The 22391-nt window shown below is 43.6% G+C and overlaps 1 protein-coding gene across 3 annotated transcripts; it reads left to right on the forward strand.

The window, feature by feature from the left end:
* Positions 1 to 822: 822 nt before the first annotated feature.
* LOC140721133 (NACHT, LRR and PYD domains-containing protein 12-like) lies at positions 823 to 20832 on the forward strand. Of its 3 annotated transcripts, none has more exons than XM_073036011.1 (8): positions 823 to 976; positions 5533 to 5825; positions 6341 to 6512; positions 6613 to 6678; positions 16485 to 18209; positions 19247 to 19333; positions 19487 to 19657; positions 19813 to 20832. In XM_073036011.1, the coding sequence occupies exons 2-5, from the start codon at positions 5823 to 5825 to the stop codon at positions 17474 to 17476; spliced, it is 1233 nt and encodes a 410-aa protein (XP_072892112.1). In that variant the 5' UTR covers positions 823 to 976; positions 5533 to 5822; the 3' UTR covers positions 17477 to 18209; positions 19247 to 19333; positions 19487 to 19657; positions 19813 to 20832. The 3 variants fall into 3 exon arrangements, with proteins under 3 accessions (XP_072892112.1, XP_072892111.1, XP_072892113.1); XM_073036010.1 differs by having other exon boundaries at positions 5533 to 5815; XM_073036012.1 differs by lacking the exons at positions 823 to 976; positions 5533 to 5825; positions 6341 to 6512; positions 6613 to 6678 and adding an exon at positions 15701 to 16265.
* The last annotated feature ends 1559 nt before the right edge of the window (positions 20833 to 22391 follow it).

The raw sequence follows: 22391 nt of genomic DNA on the forward strand, positions 1-22391 counted from the left end.
ACACTCAGTCCACTCTTTCAAAACATCAATGTGAATGGTAAACATCTGCGGGCCCAGTACCGACCCCTGCGGCACCCCACTCACCACAGACTGCCGACCGGAGAAACACCCATTTATACCAACTCTCTGCCTTCTATTCGTTAACCAATCCACTATCCATGCCAATACACTTCCTCCAACTCCATGCATCCATATTTTATTCTTAAGTCTCTTGTGCGGCAACTTATCGAATGCCTTCTGGAAATCCAAGTATACAACATCCACCTGTTCCCCGTCTTTTGCTACATCCTTTTTTCAAAAAGTGATGTGACATTTGCAGTCTTTCAATCGGGAGGGTAAATGTGAGGTGTTATTGGAGGGTAGGTCAGAGGGGAGGGGAAATGTGTGGGACTGGTACATGTGATGTAGTGGTGCACCTGTTACCCCACTACTGGAAATGTGTATTAGAAAATATGGAGCTGTACAAATGAAGAGTGCATTTCCGGTATGAGAATTAAGGGACACTAGGATGGATAGAGTATCTCTGGGAAGTGAATAGCATTGGCATCCCCATCATTTATTGCCCATCCTAAATTGAACCGAATGAGGGGGTGGCGTGGGGAGGTTGATTTCTCGCAAATGTGGTCCTTCTGGTAAAGTAACTCCCAGAGCGTTGTTGGGTTGGCTTTAAGACTAGTGTTGGAGTTTGGGAGAAAATCTGTGTTTGTAGCTGAAGGCAGGAGTTTCGAGACATGATGTGAGTGCTGTAAAAGCGGTGGAGAAGAGGCATATTTGGGTTGGTGCCCACTTGCTCCTTTTTATATTCGCAGACCCAGAGTCTACAATCTCTGACCTCCTGGCACAGGGTGCTGAATATCGACTATACCAACTGACAAAATTCTACAGGGACAGACTGAAACAAGCGATAGAAGAAGGTGTTGAAGGACTCAGTTGGATGTTGAGACAGGAGGGGCATTTCACTGCACAGGAACATGGGGTGAGTCTATTTAATGTATCCTCACAGGTATCAGAGGGAAAAGTGATATAAATTAATCTCCGACATGTTCTAACATTTCTACGTGGCCAACGAGATCCCTGAATTGTCTGCAGAAGATCTGGCCTCAGCTGTAAAACCTGGTAAGTTGTGGAGCGTTGGGAACTACAGTTTCAGTGTCACATTTTCCTCTCGCACCGGTATTTATCAGTGGGGTATAAGAACAGTGGCTGTATATCTGGACTGTTGGAAAGGCATTCAGACTACAATTCAATCCTCATCTCATCAGGGCTGTCAGTCAAATTCAGTTGACCGACTGGCTTCACTGCAGGCAGTGAGGGAAGGAGGGAGGGAAAGCTGCCAATCACACCTGCTCTGCTGTCCATCTGAGTTCCCAAACAAATGGGTGGCTGACCATTCAAAGTGTCATAGAGAAGTACTGCACCAGCTATATCATGCTGAACCATTTAAACCGCCTCCTACCATCGACCTCCAAACAGACCATAGCCCTCCATACCACTACCATCCATATCCGTATCGAAACTTCCCTTAAACGTCGAAATCCACCTGACTTGCTCCACTTTCATTGACCGCTTGTTCCATACTTTCACAACCATCTGAGTGAAAATGTACCTCCTCATGTTCCCCTTGAACATTTTGTTTTAACCCATGACCTCTAGTCGTAGTCTAACCGAACGTTAGTGGTAAAAGCCTGCTTGCGTTTATCGTATCTGTAAACATCTATCAAATCTCCCCTCAGTCCTCTATGCTCCAAAGTATTCTGAGCGAATTCATTTAGTATTTCCGTATAATTCATGCCCTCCAGTCCCAGTAATATCTTGGTCAACTTTCCCTATGCACCTTCAATCTTATTTGCATCTTTCCTGCAGATAGATGACCTAAACTGCACACAGTCCTCCAAATTAGGCCTCACCGGCGTCTTATACAACTTCAATATGGCATCCCAACTCTGTAATCAATATTTTGATTTATGAAGGCCAAAGTTCCAAAAGATGATTTACGAACCTATCTACCTGTGCCGCCTGTTTCAATGATTTATGTCCCTCTATTTCCAGATCCCTTTCTTCTACCACGTTCTTCAGTGCCTGGCCATTCAGTGTGCAAGACTTACCCTGGCTGGTCCTCACAAAGTGCAACACCACAATTGACTGCATTAAATTCCGTCTGCCATTACTCAGCCCATGTTTCCGGCTGGTCCAGATGCCACTGAAAGCTCTAGTGTTCCTCGGTGTCCACTGTAGTACCAGTCTTTGTGTCCTCCGCAAAATCTGCAGAACCAGTTAACTGCGTTATTACACAGATCATTGATATTGTCTGCAAACAATAACAGACCCAGTACCAATCACTGCGGCACTCCACTCGTCACAGGTCTCCGGTCAGAGAGGCAAATATCTGCTACCACTCTCTGGCTTCCCCCATGAAGCCAAAATCTTATCCATTTTATTAACACATCTTGAATGCTGAGTGACTGAACTTCCTTGACCGACCTCCTATGTGGGACCTTGTCATGTGCATTGCTAAAGTTCATGTAGACAACATCCATGTCTTGCCTTCAGCAACTTTCTGGGTAACTTGCTTGAAAAAATCTATGTGTTTTTTTTTCTAAGAACCCTACACTTCGTGATTTTTTATAAATGACCTGGAATAGGAAGTGGAGGGATGGGTTAGTAGGTTTGCTGATGACACAAAGGTTGGGAGTTTTGTGAATAGTGTGCAGGGCTGTCAGAGGTTACACAGGACATTGATAGGATGCAAAACTGGGCTGAAAAGTGGCAGATGGAGTTCAACCCAGATAAGTGTGAGCTGGTTCATTTTGGTAGGTCAATAATGATGGCAAAATATAGCTTTAAGGGTAAGACTCCTGGCAGTGTGATGGATCAGAGGGATCTTGGTGTCCGAGTCCATAGGTCTCCCAAAGCTGCTAAGCAGGTTGACTCTGTGCCTCTGTGAAGGCATACAGTGCTTGACCTTCAAATTGATTTTAAGAGCCAAGAGTTAATGCTGCAGCTATATAGGACCCTGGTCAGACCCCACTTGGAGTACTGTGCTCAATTCTGTTCGCCTCACTATGCGAGGTATGTGGAATCCATAGAAAGGGTGCAGAGAAGGTTTACAAGGACGCTGCCTGGATTGGGGAGCATGTCTTAAGAGAATAGGTTGAGTGAACTCGGCCGTTTCTCTTAGGGTGATTGAGAATGAGAGGTGACCTGATTGGGATGTACAAGATAATGAGACGCTTTGATCATGTGAGTAGTCAAAGGCTTTTCCCCAGGGCTGAAATGGCTAGCACGAGAGGGCATAGTTTTAAGGTGCTTGGAAGTAGGTACAGAGATGTCAGGTAAGTTTTTGTTTTACACAGACAGTGGTGAGTGTGTGGGATGGGCTGCCAGCGGCTTTGGGGGAGGCGGAAGCGATAGGGTCCCTTAAGAAACTCCTGGATGACTACATGGAGCTTAGAAAAATAGAGTGTTATAGGTAAAGCCTAGGTAGTTCTAAGGTGGGAACATGTTCGGCACAGCTTTGTGGGCCGAAGGGCCTGTATTGTGCTGTATGTTTACTATGTTTCTATTCGTTAGACATGACCTGCCACACATGAAGCCATGCTGACTATTCCCAATCACTCCACGTCTATCTAAGTACCAATATATTCCATCCCTTGGAATACCTTCCAGTAACTTTCCCACGACTGGTGTCAGGCTCATCAACCTATAATTCCCTGGGTTATTTTTAGATACTTTCTGAAACAGCAGAACAACTTTTTTTTTAGGTTATGAGGACACTCAGTCCTTGTTTATTGTCATTTAGAAATGCATGCACATATTAAGAAATGATACAATGTTCCTCCAGAGTGATACCACAAAAAAACAGACAAAACAAAGACTCACACTGACAAAACCACATAATTATAACATATAGCTACAGCAGTGCAAAGCAATACCATAATTTGATAAAAGCAGACCATGGGCACCATTAAAAAAAAGTCTCAAGTCCCGATCGACTCCAATAGTCCCGATATCAGGCAGCAGAAAGGGAGAAACTCTCCCTGCTATAAACCTCCAGGCACCAACAACTGATGCATTGGAAGCACCCGACCCCAGCAGACTCTGAGTCTGTCCGAAAACATCGAGCCTCCGACCAGCCCCTCTGATACAGCCTCCCAAGTGCCATCCTCTGCCGAGGGCCTTTGACCTCGTCCCGGCCGCCGAAACAAGCAAAGCCGAGGTCTCAGAGGCCTTCTCCTCCGGAGATTCCGGACCGCACAGTAGCAGCAGCAGTGAAGCGGGCATTTCAGAAGTTTCTCCAGATGTTCCTCCACGCTCTCACGTCTGTCTCCATCAAATCAGAATTGTGCACGGTAACCTACTTAACAAATAACAGATATCGTTCACCGGAGAGACCACGCACGCTGCGTCACGCCACCATCTTTTCCTCCCTCCAACTTTGATTATCCTCTAATCCTTTGCTTCTTCTGCTATCGCTAAGGATGATTTTATTATCTCTGCCCGGGCCGTGGCAATGTGCACACTTGCCTCCCGCAAGCAACACCTAGTCAGGCCTTCGGGATTTATCCACCCTGATTCACCTCAAAATAGCAGACACCTTATCTATAATGTGTATAGATCTTATGAAGTTGATGCAGTTTGGCCTCACTTCAAAATACTTTGTCCGTCTCCTGAGTATATATAAATGCAAAGAATGCATTTAAAATCTCCCCCATCTCCTTTGGTTCCATGCATGAATTACCATTCTGATATTCCAGAGGACCAATTTTGACCCCTGCAATCCTTTTGCTCTTAACATGTATGAGGAATCCCTTGATATTCGGAATCACCTTGTCAGCTCAAAGAACCTCGTGCCTTATTTTGGTCCTCCTGATATCCTGATTAAGTGCAATCTTGTATTTTTTCATGCTGACACAACTGTATTTCTATGTTGTATTGACTGTTGTACATACTACTTATTATGACGACAAACACCAGAAAATCTGCAGATGCTGGAAATTCAAGCAACACACACAAAATGCTGGTGGAACGCAGCAGGCCAGGCAGCATCTATAGGGAGAAGTACAGTCAACATTCGGGTCCAGACCCTTCGGCAGGACTAAGAGTCTCGACCCGAAACATCGTCAGTGCTTCTAACTATAGATGCCGCCTGTCCTGCTGCGTTCCACCAGCATTTGGTGTGTGTTGCTACTTATTATCAATTACTTCAAACTACACATTACACATTTAGATGGATACGTAACACAAAGATTTTTACTCCTCTAGTATATTAAGAATGTAAGTGGTAAAGTCAATTCATTCGATTCATGTCATGGATGCCACACAAAACATGACTGTAAGGGCAGGACAGGGGCTGCATGTCTCTCGTTTAAGTGAATCCTTTCATTACTGTGAAGATGTGAGTTAGGAGTGCGATGGTGCCGCCGGCATTTGCCTCGGCATGTTACCCCTGCAACAGCTGAAGCTGAGCATCACGCGGGGTAGATGGTTCTGGCATCAAGTTAATGAATATTATGTATCCTTTTGCTCCGTCAGGAACTGCCTGCAGTTTGTGCAGAAGTTCAGCAGCACTGATTGCATCTCCCAAACCTGCAAATCCATCAAACCACGGCTAGGCAGTGGAAATGTTGCTCACTGCCACCTGGCGCATCCACTTCAAGTCTCAGCTCACCCTGACTTTGGGAAATCTCACCGTTCCTTCATCAGCACCGGGAATTCATCCTGGAGATCCCCGCTCATGGCTGCGTGATTTATCTTCATCAGCAGTTATAAACTGTTACTCCTTAATGGACAAATAGGGATGAAGAGTCAACAGTGGGTTTGTAATGGTAGTTATTTAACATGCATTTTCAGATATGATTCCCACCCGTATCTGTTCCAGGCCATGCTGAATGCCTGTTAATCTGAATGTGGCTGTTCTGATTACCTGCATTGCAGCTTCTGAGAATTCAATTTTCTCCCAATGTGTCTGAGATTCGGTCCCAAAATCCATTTTATTTTGCTCCCTCAGTCCCCCCTCTCTTTTGCTTTTGTTGTTACATGCTGGTTTACTCTGCTTTGTTTCCGCATAATTGTGTTAATGCAGACCCTATCAGGAACGTCCCTGGAAATTTTTTCTTTGGATGAAAAATAACATTCATAGAAGTCTTTGCTGCACTAATCCTCAAACCTATGGCTAAATATGTGGTGTAGGTTTTATTTCAGCAGTTATTGTGCCAGAAGAAACATCTAACATGTCAGACATAAATTCTTAAATTTATTCAATTCTTATTAAAGCAACAGGAGCTTACAGGATCTGACTTTCTATCTGCTCCACAATAAATTCATTGTTTTCCTTTTATAGAAAGTCACTGAGCTGACAGAGAAGGGAAAACGGGCAGAGAGTTCCAGACTCTTCCTCAGTTTGGTGATGGGCAAAGGCTCCCGGGCCCGGAGGGCGATGTGGGAATCCTTTGTGGCATGGAGGACTGAGTTACCGAAGTTGGACAGAATACTGAGGGAAATACAGGAACGAGGTATGTTAAAACCACACACTGAACGCAAAGGCATATTGAAATAAACAGTTTAAATTATTTTAGTTCTGTTTTCAAGGACGTTTTTCTTTGAATTAAACAGACCCTGATCCAGAGGAATACATTAACATCGCCCGAGGGTTATCTGTATTACCCACTCAACTGATAGGTGAGTGATGACATTCCCAGTCATGGGTCACTTCTTTATACGTTATCTGTCTTTCTTAATCATTCAAAATAATGCAAGGGCAAGTGAAGCGATCATTCCTCAGGCCATCATTGCTGTGAGTGGGTCAGAGTGTGATGTAGTTTTGGCTCGTCAGGCTTCGGCTATGGGAAGTATCTGGTAAGATTCCGTTTTTGTTCTTAATTCTTCATTCCTTATCTGTTAGGGCATAGGAGTGGAGTGTGGAGTGACAGTAGCTCCAGGGGCAGTCGTTTGCACTGTGCTGAGATGTGCGAGTTCTTGGAGACCTCCAGTCTCCTGGACAACCACAACAGCAGCAGGTGCACCCAGCTACAGCACTGGAGTAGCAGCTCGAGGACCTTTTGCTCATACGGGAGAATGAGGAGGTGATAGATAGGAGCTGCAGGGAAGGGGCAAGAGACAGGGAGCTGGGTGACTGTCAGGAGAAGGAAAAGAAATGCACAATCAGTGCAGAGTATACTTGTCGCCGTTTCCCTCAATAATAAGTATACCACTTTAGATACTGTTGAAGAGAATGTCTAACCAGGGGAGAGCTGCAGTCACAGGGTTTCTGGGACTAAGTCTGGTGTTGTGGCTTAGAAGATACGAGAGGTGAATAGGACGGCAGTGGTGATAGGAAATTCCATAGTCGGAGGATAAGCGACGAGGTTCTGTGGGCACGATAGAGATACACAGATGGTATGTTGCTTCCCAGGTGTCAGTGTCATGGATGTCTCAGAATGGATCCATAGCATTCTAAAGCAGCCAGAGGTCTTGAAACAAATTGGCACAAATGACACAAGTAGGAAATGTGATTAGGTCCTGAAGAGAGATTTTATGGAGTTACGTAGAAAGTTGAAAATCGGGACATCTAGGTTAGTTATCTCAGAGTAAGAGTACAATGAATTGAAAGGTAAATTTCAGAGGAACTCACGCAAGGGGCAGGGGATTGTCTTGCTGCTTGATCCTAATCCAACTCACATACTTCCACTTCTTCATTGGGCAGAAGATACATAAACCTGAAAGTATCAAGGACAACTTTAATTCTGCATTTCTAAGACTATTAAAAGGTCACATTCTATGTTAAGATGAGCTCTTATTTACAACACATATAATAATATCAAAGTAAAAAGTAAGTTTATTATCACCACTTATATGTCACCATATGCGACCCAGAGATTCATTTTGTTCCTGGCCTACTCAATAAGTACAATAACCATAATAGGGCCAGTGAAGGACTGTACCGAACAGGTTGGACAACCAGTCTGCAAGATACAAAAGACTGCAAATACAGAAGAAATACATAATAATAAATATATAAGCGAATTCATAGGATGTGGGAACAATCCTATGGGGCAAGTTTGGTTTCCGCTCTGTTTGAAGAATTATTTGTTGAGGGATAATAACTGTTCCTGAACCTCTTGGCATGAGTCCTGAAGAGGTTCAGTGTTTGAAATGTAATGTAAAGCAAAGTCTCAGTTCTTTTCTCCATAAATGTGATATGATGCTTTGTTGAAGAAGAGCTGAGAGGTTCTTGCAACGTCAGCACCACTAATCCTTCAGCAGCACTTGTAAAAAAACTGACCATCTGATCAATTGATTCATGCATCTGTTATTTAATTTACACTTCTTGCAGAGTGTTGGATTCCATCGGATTGTATTGTCCGTGTTGTTGATGGGTTTTCTTTCCCTGATTTGCAATTGATGCAAATTGATTCAGGAGCAGCTTCTTCTAAGTTAGCCTTCTGAACAGTCCATGAACATGACCTTGCTAATCCTGCTTTGCGGTATATAGTTCTTTCATTTCTTATTGTCAATTATACTAGTTTTTATGTCCTGCGCTCTACTGTGCCAAAACGCAACACATTTCATAAAGTTTCTTAGATATAATAAGGCGTATTCTGCGAGTTGTAAGCCACTGACATAAAACAACAGAGCAAATGACCTATTCTGGAGTTTTATTCACATGATTTATGAAGGAAGACTGAGTTTATACTTGTTGGAGTTTAGACATTTAAGATTAGATTTCAGTGAAACATAAGATCCTCAGACATTTTATTAGGGTGCATCTGAGGGGAGTGGGGAGGACGTCCCCTCCTGTGGGGTTATCCAGAAGAAACATCTGCTCTTTAATATTAAAAAAGTCCATATTTGAAAGAGGTGAGATAATAATAATTACTTTTGAATAATAAGATAAAACGGATCTTTTGCCTAAAGGAGAAATCACAAATAACCCATCAAAATAGCCTCCTATTGTTTTACAAACTAAATATGAAATTGTAACATCATGCATCTCACTACTAATCACCGCTCATTTAGGTAACCACAGTATACTTGCGAAGAGCAGAAAGTGTGCAGTAAGGGTATGAAAAGCTGTAAGGAACAACTGAGAATAGCCAATTCAAGCCAACAGGAAAAGCAAAAAATCATTCACTTTGTTACATTGACTATCAAAAACATTCGATTCTGTCCCACACTCATTGTTAAATAGAAGTTCATAATGTACACAAATACACCCAACACTTGCGAAATTCGCACAATATATGATGAGGTATTGGCGTGCTCTAATCGCTCTGTCTATTCTCAATCAAAAAAGAACAACCACCAATAAATAAAACAAGATATTTCTCGGTGCGACTCTTTAAATCCACGGTGGTTTTGCCTGGTTTTAAATTTTCTCTCTAATTTACTGAATTGTATAAAGATAGGGTAACAAATTAGCAAAATGAAACATACAGACAAACAAATTATACCTTGGCATACCTTCTATACATGGATACATGGATGAATTAAAATTATACTCTCCATCCATAAAAGGTAAAACAATTAATTCAAATAATAGAGCTATTTTGAAAAGATAGAAACATCACCTTTGGTCTTGATAAGTGCAGAACATACAACAGATTTTGTAGTACCATTAAGAAGGCCACTCATGCAAGCAGCCCTGATGGAAATAAATCAAATATTCTCATGTTAGATTTCCAGAGCTGGAATCCACAACTAAACACTTAAATAATGCAGCAAGCAACATCATATTAAGGTGGTTAAAATCTCTATTGCTACACTATTGCTACTCAAAGCTGATAAATATCGGATGGTGGTCTCCAGACGCTAGAGCGTTTCCCCTTTACGGAAAGCAGAAACTGTGCTGGATTAAAAGTTCATTTACGGAGAAGAGGTTTCTTACTTGGAAGCTATTTTGCTGACAGATATACCGTTTCTGGAAAATATAATCGAAGTTTGCAGAGGATGATTGTTGTTCAGAGGGATATTCCGGATTGTTGTGTTCTTCTGCTTTCGGGAGACCTGGATATCCCCGTCACTCTAGATGCAGTTTTACAGATCGCGGACATCACATTTACTATCAAGATGGGACTGATGAATATTTCAAAGGCAGAGGAGTAGGAGCATGCTTCATTATCCACTGCTGGTGGTGTACAAACATGGCAGTTCTATTCCAGTCCTGCTCTCTGAACCTGGAAGATCTTGGGAACAACTATACTCCACTTTATCTCTCATGGGAGTTTTCAGCCATCATCTTGGTGGCGGGGTATAGCCCACCACAGGCCCGAGTCCAACAGTCTCTATTGAGCGGGGCGACAGGCATCAATAAACAGCACACCCTGATGTTTTCCCCGTCATCTTGGGGAATTTTAACCGAGCTAGCGTGAAACAGTCTCAAAATAGTTATTAACAACATATCACTTGTGGAACCAGAGGAGTAACACATAGGACCACTGTGATGCAACAATCATCTCACTGTGCCATCCTACACCTGTAATTTGGAAAGTCTGATCTATGGATAGATATTGAAGACCACAGCAACAGTAGAGGGGACCAATAAGGTTTAGATACAGGAGACACAGGAGCACTTACAAAACAACTTTGAGTTCATAGACTGGACTGTTCAACATTTTTATTCAAATCTGAATGAATACTCCCCAGTTATTACTGACTCTAAAAACCTGTGTGGATGTGTCTATGCCTACCAGAATATATTATACATAGCTGAATCAAAATCCGTACATGAACCAAGAGATTTGTAAATGTCTGGGGAAGGACAATATCGGTGCATTAAAGTCTGGTGATCCAGGACTGCACAAGAAGGCCAGGTATGACATACGGAGGATTATCTCAAGAGCAAAATAACCATTCTGATTGAGGTTGGAGGCGTAATTGGATGCACGTCAACTCTGGCAGTGCTTGCAGGCCATTACTTCCCACAAAGCGCAAACACAATGAATTGCGGAGATGTTTCGCTCCCAGTGGGGATTAACAGCTTTTATGCACGCATTGAAATGGAGAATACAACTACTGCAATGAGAGTCTCTGCAGCATCCACTGACCCTGGGATCTCTGACTCGGAAGCCGATTTCGGAAGGTCTTTCAATACGTTAAGTGCTTGAAAGGGAGCAGCCCCGATGCCGTACCTGGTAGGGCTCTGAAATTCTGTGTCAACTAACTGTCGTGTGTATTCAATGGTATTTTCAACTTCTCATTGCTCCGATTGTAAGTTCCCACCTGCTTTAATAGGGAGAAGTCATACCAATTCCCAAGAAGAACAGGGTGAGATGCCTTAATGACTATTGTCCAGCAGCACTCAGTTCCACAATGAAGGACTTTGAGAGGTTGACTATGGCTTGAATCAACCCCTGCCTCAGCTAGGACATAGACCCAATGTAATTTGCATATCACCACTATTTGTCTACAGCGGATGTGATTTCATTGGCTCTTTCCGCGGCCATGGATCACCTGGAGGATAATAATACTTACGTCAGACATAACACGATCGTTTGAACAGGTATGATCAAAAAGCTCCAGAACCTGGGCTGCCGAACCTATCACTGCAAATGAATCGTTAAGTTCCTCACCAGAAGACCACTGTCTGTGCGGAATGGAAATAATATCTCCACTTGGCTGATAATCAAGACTGGCGCAACTTAATGATGAGTGCTTATCCCACTGTTCTTTTCTCTCTGCATCCATAATTGTGTGGCTAGGGACAGCTCTAGTGCTATCTCTAACGTTGCTGAAGACACAGCTATTATTGTCAGAGTTTCAGATGGTGATGGAAGTGCGCAGAGGAGCGAAACATTTCAGCTTGTTGAGTGGTGTTGTAGCAAAAGTCTTGAGCACAATGTCAGTAGGACAAGGGAATTGATATTGGACTTCACAAAGATTAAGATGAGGGGGCACACACCTGTCCTCAAAAAGGTGTCAAGATCTCTGAGCATCCTACCTGATCCCAACATTGTCTACCTTCAGATCGTTCATCTTCCAAAGAACCTTCTCTCTAGTAATGGTAACTTCAGACACTCATGACCCGTCAATACCTGGAACTTCCACCATACTGCTGATGTCTTCCACATGAAGATTGATGCAAAATACTTTTTCAGATCGTTCACCATTTGCTTGTCCCACATTAGTACATCTTCAGCCTCATTTTCCAGCGGTCCAATATCCATTCTTTCTTCTCTTTTATGCATCTGAAGAAACTTCTGGAATCAACTTTTTATATAATTGTCTAGCTTACTGTCATATTCCATCTTTAACTTCATGATTTTTAGTTGATATTTATTGATATTTAAAAGCTTCCTCTAATTTCCCACTGTTTTTTGTTCTGTTATGCTCACTCTCTTTGGGATTGACTTCTTTTGTTAGCCACGGTCTTCTTGTTTTTGGAACACTTCTTCCTCCATGGGACGGATATATCATGTGCCTTCTGAATTGCTTCCAGAAATTCCAGCCATTGCTGCTCTGCCGTCATTCCTGCCAGTGTTATTTTCCAATCAATTCTGCACACCTCCTATCTCATGCCTCTATAATTTCCTTTACTCCACTGTAATATTGATATATCTGACCTTAACTTCTTCTTCTCAAATTTCAGGGTGAATGCCATCATATTATAGTCACTTACCCCGATAGGGTTTTTTACCTAATGCTCTCTAATCAATTCCAGTCTATTGCACAATATGCAATCCAAAATAGCTGATCCACTAGTGGTCTCAACCACAGGCATTCAAGAGATTCCCCCTCTTGGAATCCCACAACATCCTGACTACCAATCCTACCTGCAAATTGAAATCCCCCATGACAATTGTAACATTGTCCTTTTGGCATGCATTTTCTATCTCCCGTTGTAACTTGTCGATCACATCCTTTTACTGTTTGGGGGTTTGTATATAACTACCATTAGGGTCTTTTTACATCTTCAAAGCCCGATGCTCCAAAGAGGCACATCCATCAGTTAGGAACCGCATCACTCATGCCATGCCCAATTCTTATTGCTACAGTTGGGGAGGAGGTACCTGAGCTTGAGGACATTCACACAAGGAACCACTTTTTCCCCTGTGCTATCAGCAGAATACAATGCAACCGATGGATGAATATGAAATATATAAGTATTGTCGATATCAACAAACAATGAAAATACCTCATTCTGCAATAAAGGGAAATGTTTAATTGGAATTTACTTCAATGCTTAAGAAAATCTGCGATGCAATGGTCAAAATGCAGCAAAGTGATAAACGCTTTCGCTATACCTATATTAATATTCTTTTGGCGCAATATGTTGGCCTGTTACCGATCTGGAAAACTTACAAAGAAAAAAAGAGGGACTGAATGAAAAGTTTTAGGAACACATTATGTGCACTCGAACGCACTGAGGTTAAGCAATAGCCTATAACTTTCCTTTGGACTTGGAGGCAATTTGATGCGGCAGGGCTGAGGCCGAGAGCCAGGAGAATCCCGAAGTCCGATTCACTTGTGCACCAGGCCGAGTTGGAAATGTTGGGTACAGTTCCCCGGAGTATTGAAGCGACAGAACCAGATTTTTTGGAAGGCACTGGGGGCCGGGTTGAAATTGAAAAGTCGGGTACAGAACGATACCGGAGTCTACGCCCCCAGACCGTATCGAAGTGAGTGAAGTGGTGCTTGGATGATGATTTAAGCTCTTGGCCAGACTGATAAACGTTAGAGTATCAGGGTCTGAGGCGAAAGAGAGGGGCGGTTCAACACTGAGGAGTCCAGTAGAACAGAGGGATCTAGGAATACAGATACAAAATTCCCTAAAAGTGGCGTCACATCTAGACAAGAGTAGTTAAGAGAGCTTTTGGTACAGTGCCCTTTATAAATCAAAGTATTGAGTATAAGAGTTGGAATGTAATGATGAGGTTGTATAAGACATTGGTGAGACCGAAATTGGAGTATTGTGTGCAGTGTTGATCACCTAATTACAGGGAGGATATTAATAAGGTTGAAAAAGTGCAGAGAAGGTTTAGCAGGATGTTGCCGGGACTTGAGAAACTGAGAATAGTTGACTAGTTTAGGAATTTATTCCCTGGAGCGTAGGAAAATGAGGGTAAATTTGATAGAGGTGTATAAAATTATGATGGGTATAGATGAGTGAATGCAAGCAGACTTTTTCCACTGAGGCTAGGGGAGGAAAAATAAACAGAGGACATGTGTTAAGGGTGAAGGAGGAAAAGTTTAAAGGGAACATGGGGGAAGGTGCTTCTTCTCGTAGAGAGTGGTGGGAGTGTGGAATGAGCTGCCAGATGAAGTGGTAAATGCGGGCTCACTTTTAACATTTAAGAAAAACTTGGACAGGTACATGGATGAGACGTATATGGAGGAATATAGTTGAGGTTCAGGTCAGTGGGACTAGCAGAAAAATGGTTTGGCACAGCCAAGAAAGGCCAAAAGGCCAGTTTGGTGCTGTAATGTTCTATGGTTCTATGGTTCTAAAAAGATAACGAATGGAAGAGCATGTCCTTCCATGGAAGATATCGCCACGATTTGAGCAGACTAGATTTTGACAAGAACGGCTGGCTCTTAATTGAAGGTTTCATCCCAGAAACAGAGGGATTTCTTATGGCAACATGGGAACAGTTGGTTAGCACGAAAATATCTAAAATACAAAAACAAAAGACCAACAAATTGAAGATGATAAATTCAGACAAAGACAAGAGATACAATCCAACATATTACAAGATCCTGCAGCATTGATTAATTACAGTGGAAAGCATCATTCATCAAAATATTGCTTCACAGTGCACATTCTTAAAAGACACAGTACCTTACTATAAATACAAACCTGATTCAGTTTTAGAATCAAAGTCCTGCAAATTACACTATGACTGATCCATCATTACAGAGAGGACAATGTATCCAGGATAAAAAGTCAAGAAGAACTTACTTACTGAATAGACATAACCATTCCAAACACACGTGACATACAGAAATCAATTGCTGAAAAACACCAGAAATCTGCTGAATTAGCAAAATAAACTGAAAGACTGTGCAGCACGCTGTCCCAATAGTAATATCTGCAACTGGTATCATCCCAAAGTCACTACATAATAACATTAAACAATTAGTTCTACAAAGAAATATTTATGTAAATCCACAGAAAGCAACAATGTTAAACATCACTAGAGTAGTCCGGAATTTCCTATCAATTGAGAGATGAGTGTGTTTGGCTTGCCTGCGCCTCAGGAAAAACCAGTTTGAGCTTAGAAAAAAATAAATCATAACCTATTAATAAAGCAATTCTTACCCTGACGATGTAGTTCATAGTGCATTACAATGGGATAAAGTGCAAACTAGGAAATAAAAGACAAAATGAAGGTTCAATATAAAGGCTTTGCATTGGTGTTTAAAAGTGACAGCTTCAGTCTGCATCCTTTACACATTAGTAGCAAATATCCGAGTCTATGCGGTTTATATATATATATATATATATATATATATATGTGTGTGTGTGTGTGTGTGTGTGTGTGTGTGTGTGTGTGTGTGTGTGTGTTTGTCTGTACATCATACATTTGCACAGTACAGTAGTTTTAGGTGAGGATCTCTGCAGTTTAGGAGCGTAGTTCAATTAAAATCTGACCTGCCAATGACCCTTTGGCCTTGTACCTTATTGTCTGCCTGCTCTGCATTTTCTCAGCAACTGAAACACTGTTTCCCTGAGCTATTCTGTTCTCTTTTTCCTTGTACGGCCTCATTGCACCGATATGATGAAATGATGTATTTGCATCTCATGCAGAAAGGTTGTCTATTGTACCTCGGTGCATGTGCCAATAATATGGCAATTTACCGATTTATTGTTGTCAACAATACAGCGCCTCACAGAGTGATCGACACCAGTTGCCAACACTTCACTAAGCTCTCTGACAAATACGACGTCCATCACTGAGACGCTTCTGGTCTCTCCCATTCATGGAGATTCATCTCCACTTTTCCACCCCTCCTCCATCACTGAAATTGAAAACTACCAGCCTTCTTTCTTCTCATTCTGTTGGGTTATCATTACGAAACATCACTGTGACTCTCTCCACAGAGGCTGCCCGACCGAAGTATTTCCCGCATATTCTGCTCCTGTTTTGATGCAAGAGCAGTGGACACTTACCAAAATGCACAGTGTCCTGCTCTCCATATTTCCACAGCAGATGAACATTAACATCGTCTGATAATGATGCAAACAATGCGTTAAATAGTGTGAAATGTTGTTGTGTTGGATGTGCAGTCAGGATTGCAATAGGATATCAGGGGAATGTTCGCCTTCACATGTAAGTAGTATCACAATATCAGTATTGTATCTTTTCTAAGACATACATCGCTGTTAGTTCCGATGTCTGTTAACAGCATTTTACTTTATGTCCTAATATCCAAGAATGCATTGAATTAATTCATGTAATCTCAAACACTGAATCTTGAAATGCAGTTATAATATTCTTTGTCAGTTGAGCTACTGAACTTTTTGACTATGTTCTCTGTTCCCATGAAAGACGTTCAACAGATACAGAAGGAGACTCTGCGGGCACAGACTGAAACACTGAGAGTGAACACGATCCTGATGAGGGAGAAGGTGAAGGTTTTCCAGCTGGTTGATCGATACGCTGAGCTCACGGTCATTTCTACTGTTCAACATCGGAGTCTGGTGGAATATGAGCTACTGGCAAGAGGCAGAGTCCACGAGGAGTGGAGACAGAAGCATCTCAGTGGAGAACTGGAAAAAATCGGGATAGATCACTTGTTCCAGAGCACCTTTTCCCAGACTAAATCCAAATCTGGGAGTTCTGCAGCATTGGTCGGAATCCCTGGGATTGGGAAAACAACAATGGTGCAAAAGATTGTTTATGACTGGGCCGCAGGGAAAATATATCAGCAATTCCAGTTTGTCTTCAGTTTCAAATTCGGGGATTTAAACACCATTAATTGTCGAATAAACTTGAGGGACCTGATTCTGGATCAGTATCCTTACTTTGGGAACATCCTGAGAGAGGTCTGGAAGAACCCAGAGGGATTGCTGTTTATATTCGATGGTTTGGATGAATTTAAGCACACAATTCATTTTGCTGACAATCGAAGAGACACAGAATGCGACCACCAGTGCTCAGATCCCGAGTGGTGGTGTAAAGTGTCTAACATTGTGTACAGTTTAATCCAGGGCAAGCTGCTCCCAGGGTGTTCAGTGCTGGTGACCAGCCGAACCACTGCGTTACCCTTATTGGAAAAGGCAGAGATTAGTGTCTGGGCTGAAATCCTGGGATTGGTTGATGAAAAACGGAAGGAATATTTCATCAGACATTTTGAAGATCAAACGGTGGCAGCAGCTGTTTTCAAATATGTGAAGGAGAACGAGATCCTGTACACCATGAGCTACAACCCCTCCTACTGCTGGATCCTCGCTCTGGCACTGGGTCCCTTCTTCACACAAAGAGTCAGGGACCCAAGACCATCACCCAACTGTACTCCTACTATATTTACAACATCCTGAAAAACCACGGCCGTGAGATTGAGAACCCCCATGATGCGTTACTCAGGGTTGGTCAGATGGCCTTCAGAGGAGTGTATGATAGGACGATTGTGTTTACAGATGGAGATTTGATCAAGAACAATCTTCAGCCTTCCCAGTTCATGTCCGGGTACTTGATGGAGCTATTGCAAGGAGGGGATGCTCCCCCGTGTGTGGTGTACACATTCCCACACCTCACTATCCAAGAGTTTGTAGCTGCAGTTGCACAATTCCTGAATCCACATCCCGGGGATATCCTGAAATTTCTCACTGAAGCCCAGAACACGACAGATGGGCGATTTGAGGTATTTCTTCGTTTTATTGCTGGTCTCTCCTCCCCAATGACAGCTCGGGGCCTGGAGGAGTTTCTGGGTCCATTTCCTCATGAAACAACCTGCCAGGTGATTGACTGGGTGAAGGAGGAGGTTAAACGCCAGAGTGGAAACACGAGGAGTGAAGCTGGTAAAAAGAGCCTCCTGAACACATTGCACTACCTGTTTGAGTCTCAGAATCGCTGGCTGGCTCAGGCCGCACTGGGATCTGTGAAAACACTTTCATTCAGTGGATTCACACTGACCCCGATTGACTGAGCGGTCCTGTCTCATGTCATCGGACTCTGTGATACAATAAAACACCTCGACCTGGAGAACTGTCACATTCAGTGTGAAGGAATCCAGCGGCTGGGACCCGGGCTGCACAAGTGCCAGGAGTTGAGGTAACTTGATTTGTCTCTCCAAACTATGAAACTGTTCCATTGTGCAGTTTCAATGTAAAACGATTTGGCTAAAACTGTAGGATATCAGGTAATAAAAGACTGTGTTAAATTACCAGGGTATAGGTCAGTAATTCCCAAGGACGGGAGGGTTCTGTGGTTCCTTGTGAAGGGATGTTGGAGGCTTCATCAGATCAGTGGACAACGGCCATTGGTTTAATGGTAGTAAATCACAGGAATGGCCGTGTTTCTCACTGCCTGTGACACGTCCATTGACAATATTCCTTCTCACTGTTACTGACACCCAGACCGACACTGACTGCAGCGGTGGGTCAGAGATTCACTCCCCCTTCCCGGTGAGGGACAAGAGACCGTCAGCAGACTGTCCCAGTGAGAAGGAAAGAAATACCATTGTGAGATTGTCCTCCCCTGCCCTTCCCCATGTGTGACTATCACCATCACTCACTACTAGATACTCAGACTCCATGGGCTCATCTCCCGTTCCAAATTTGGGTCTCAGTTCAGACACACCCCTCCCGTGCAATATTTTACTGGATCAACCTATCATGTTGGACTCTTCCCCATTCTCCTTCCTCCTGTTGGATCTCTCTTCCCCATTACCCTTACTCCTGCATGTTCTGTCTTCCTATCCCTTTTCCTCAGGTGGTGCCTCTTCCACATCTCCTATCGGAATTATAATTTGTGAATTTATAATTCACAAATCCTCCTCACTGTGGGTATATCTCCCACATTTCTGCCCTGAACCTACCAATGCTCTCAAGTCAGTAACACTTCTTTTCACCATCTGGGAGTGACACAGAATGTGTGGAGTTTACAGGGTCACACCGACAGACTAAATTACTGACATTCGGTGAATACCCTGGAGCTGGTCGGTGAGGGACATTGACAGTGATGGGAACTCCAATCAGTGATTTACTGAAGATTTTAATGTTTCCTGAAATATCCGAGTGAGAGAGGTTTTCTCAGACTCACGGTTTTTGAATCACTTTTTTTTTATCTATTTGTCTGTTTGGCTTTAGACTTGGGGCAAATAAACTGGGAGATTCTGGAGTGAAACTGGTGTCTGCGGCTCTGAGGAACCCGGAGTGTAAAATACAGCAACTTTGGTAAGTACCAGACTGTCGGAGGTTGTGTTTACCGTCACTGGGTGTCTGACGCTGAACATTAATGTGATCAGTAATTGTGTTACTGATAAACACTGGGGATTTGTACCGTCTCCTGTCTCTGTGTCCTTCACCCTCTCTCTCTCTCATCTCCAGGTTGAGGGATGTCGGTCTCACAGATTCTGGTGCCGAGGATCTCGCCTCCGCTCTCAGTGCAAACCCATCACTGACGGAGCTGGACCTGAGTGATAATAAACTGGGAGATTCAGGAGTGAAACTGGTGTCTGCGGCTCTGGGGAACCCGGAGTGTAAAATACAGAAACTGGAGTAAGTACCAGACTGTGGGAGATTGTGTTTACAGTCACTGGGTGTCTGACACTGAACATTAATGGGATCAGTAATTGTGTTACTGATAAACACTGGGGATTTTTACCAACCCTGTCTCTCTGTCTTTCATTCCCACTCTCTCTCGTTATCTGCAGGCTGAGGAAGGTTGGCCTCACAGATTCTGGAGCCGAGCATCTCGTCTCCGCACTCAGTACAAACCCATCACTGATGGAGCTGAACCTGGGAATTAACTCCCTCACAGACCGATCTGCTCCCGCTCTCTGTCGCCTCATATTGACCCTCCCAAATCTGGAGTGTTTGTGTTAACGTTCAATGTGATAAAATATCAGGGATATTGGTCTGTGAGCATGTTGAAACATTATCCCCGTCCCCTGTTACTGACACTGATGTGTAAACAGTTTATTTCATCTCTGTTCTTCAATGTGTTTCAGACTGGTGGGGAATCGGTTCAGTGAGACCGGGGAGAAGGAACTAAGATCGGTGCAGGATCACAGACCTGGACTGATAGTGATCCTTTGAACATCTGAATGCGTGAACATCCCCACACTTATGGTGACATTTTCACCGATTCCCCAAGCTCCTCTTTAATGCCCGCACTCCAGGTTTGATTCCGAATGATTCTAACGGAACGGGCTCTAGTCTCGCGCTTTGTGACTTTTGAAGCTGTCCTGCAGTGACGTATTTCCTCCTCTTGTCCAATGCCGCTGATTCTGACGCATGACCAAGTTCGAGATCTCACACAAGTTAGGCTCTGCAGAATTGCACAGTCAGGAAGAGCCCAGTGGCCGGGTTCATTCTAGGACACGAGTATCCCAGGGTGGGATTATCCGGGGAGAGAATCCTTTTGTTTACTTTGCTGAGGACAGTACTTTCGGCTGTCTGGCCGATACAATGATGTTAAATTGACAAATACTTCGGCAGTGACCCTGGATCTACAGGGATCTCTGAAGTGTGATTTTATAATCATCGGTTCTCCGATGCAGAGTGACGGTGAGAAACGGGACTGATGATTCAACCTGTCATTCGATGTCGCCGGTCAGTTAATTGTGTGTGACTGTGAGTGAATCGTGAGCAGCTTATTTATTCCCGCACGCTAGAAGCTCACACATTGTACATTTGTCATGATGAAATCAATAAACCGCTGTAACTTCCTGTCTTGGTGTTTGACTTGAGTCTCATTAGAGGAGAAACAGTGACCTGGGGTTACTGCTGTCCTCCGCAACTGGTGAACTGCAATAATGAGTCTGAGCTCCTCACACTGGTACAGCAACGTCTCAGCTTCAGGCTGAGGGATGTCAGTCTGGTGGCGTCTGGTCTTCAGGACCTCTTCACTCCTCATCTTCCAGTCAGTCTGACACACCGCTTCCTCATACACCAGAATCACGCACTCCCCTGACCCGCACCTTCCTGCGTGCCCTCCTTGCTCCCGCAGACAACAACGACAAAAGATATTGGAAGCTCATACACTGTATGATATCTGACCTGCATCGACAAAGGTCGCGAACAAGACAGGGATGGGGAATCAAACAGAAGCAATCAACATGGAGTGAAGCTCCCTCTACGCCGCCCATCTCATAGTCCCGCTGTCTGACACTGACTTAAGCTCCCCACGAAGGATCCCATTACACATTTCCAGGTCACACACATAGTGAAACTCCCTCCACGCCGTCCCAATACACACTCTCTGTGTCAGGGTCAGAGTGAAGCTCCCTCTGCATCTCCCCATCACACACTCCCATTGACAGACACTGACTGAAGCTTCTCCTGCATATTCCCATGACACACTCTGAGGATCAGTCACAGTTTTAATCTTCCTCCTCCCCATCTATTCACACAGTCCCGGTGTCAGAAATAGAGTGTACGTCTGTCCACATCATCCCATCATACATTTCCGGGTCAGACGCAGAGTGGTTCATAAAACACAGTCCAATCACACATTCCCAGGGTCAAACACAGAGTGGAGCTCTCACCACGGCATACCATCACACACTTCCGGGGTTAGGCAAAGGATTAAGCTACCCCCAACCCTTCAGAACGCACACTCCCGGTGTCAGACATAGTGTTAAGCTCCCAAAACACTGTCCCAACAAACAGTCCTGGAGTCAAGCACTGAGTGAAGATCCCTCCGCATCGTCCCATCATACACTCTGGGGCTCAGATACAGAGAGAATTCCCTCTAACCTGTCCCATCGCACACTCCCAGAGTCGGACTTTGAGAAAATCTCCCTCCAGACAGACCCATCATAAAATCCCTGTGTCAGACACAGAGAGTGGCAGCCTCAGTGACATTAAGAAGGGAAAGCAAAGAGGTCCAAAAAAGAAAAGTTAGAAATCCAAGTCGAAAGCTGAGAAGCAGGACCTCCCAGTTGGTAAGTTCTGGATTGGTGTCTATGCCACGGACTCTGTGAATGTTCATTTGCAGGTGGAGTCAGTGGCGAGGAAGGCAAATGCAATGTTACCATTCATTTCAAGGGTTCTAGAATACAAGAGCAGGGATGCGATGTTGAGGCTTCAAAAGCACTGGAGAGGTCTCACCTTGAGGATTGTGTACAGTGTTGGGCTCCTCATCTTAGTAGAGATAAGCTTGTGTTGGAGAAGTTCAAGAGGAGGTTCATTAGGATAATTCCAGGAATGAAAGGTTTATCATACCAGGAACTTTTGATGGCTCTGGGTCTGCACTCGCTGGAATTTAGAACGAAGAGGAGGATCTCGT

This window comes from Hemitrygon akajei, unplaced genomic scaffold, assembly GCF_048418815.1.
Source record: "Hemitrygon akajei unplaced genomic scaffold, sHemAka1.3 Scf000050, whole genome shotgun sequence".
In the NCBI taxonomy this organism is placed as follows: domain Eukaryota; kingdom Metazoa; phylum Chordata; class Chondrichthyes; order Myliobatiformes; family Dasyatidae; genus Hemitrygon; species Hemitrygon akajei.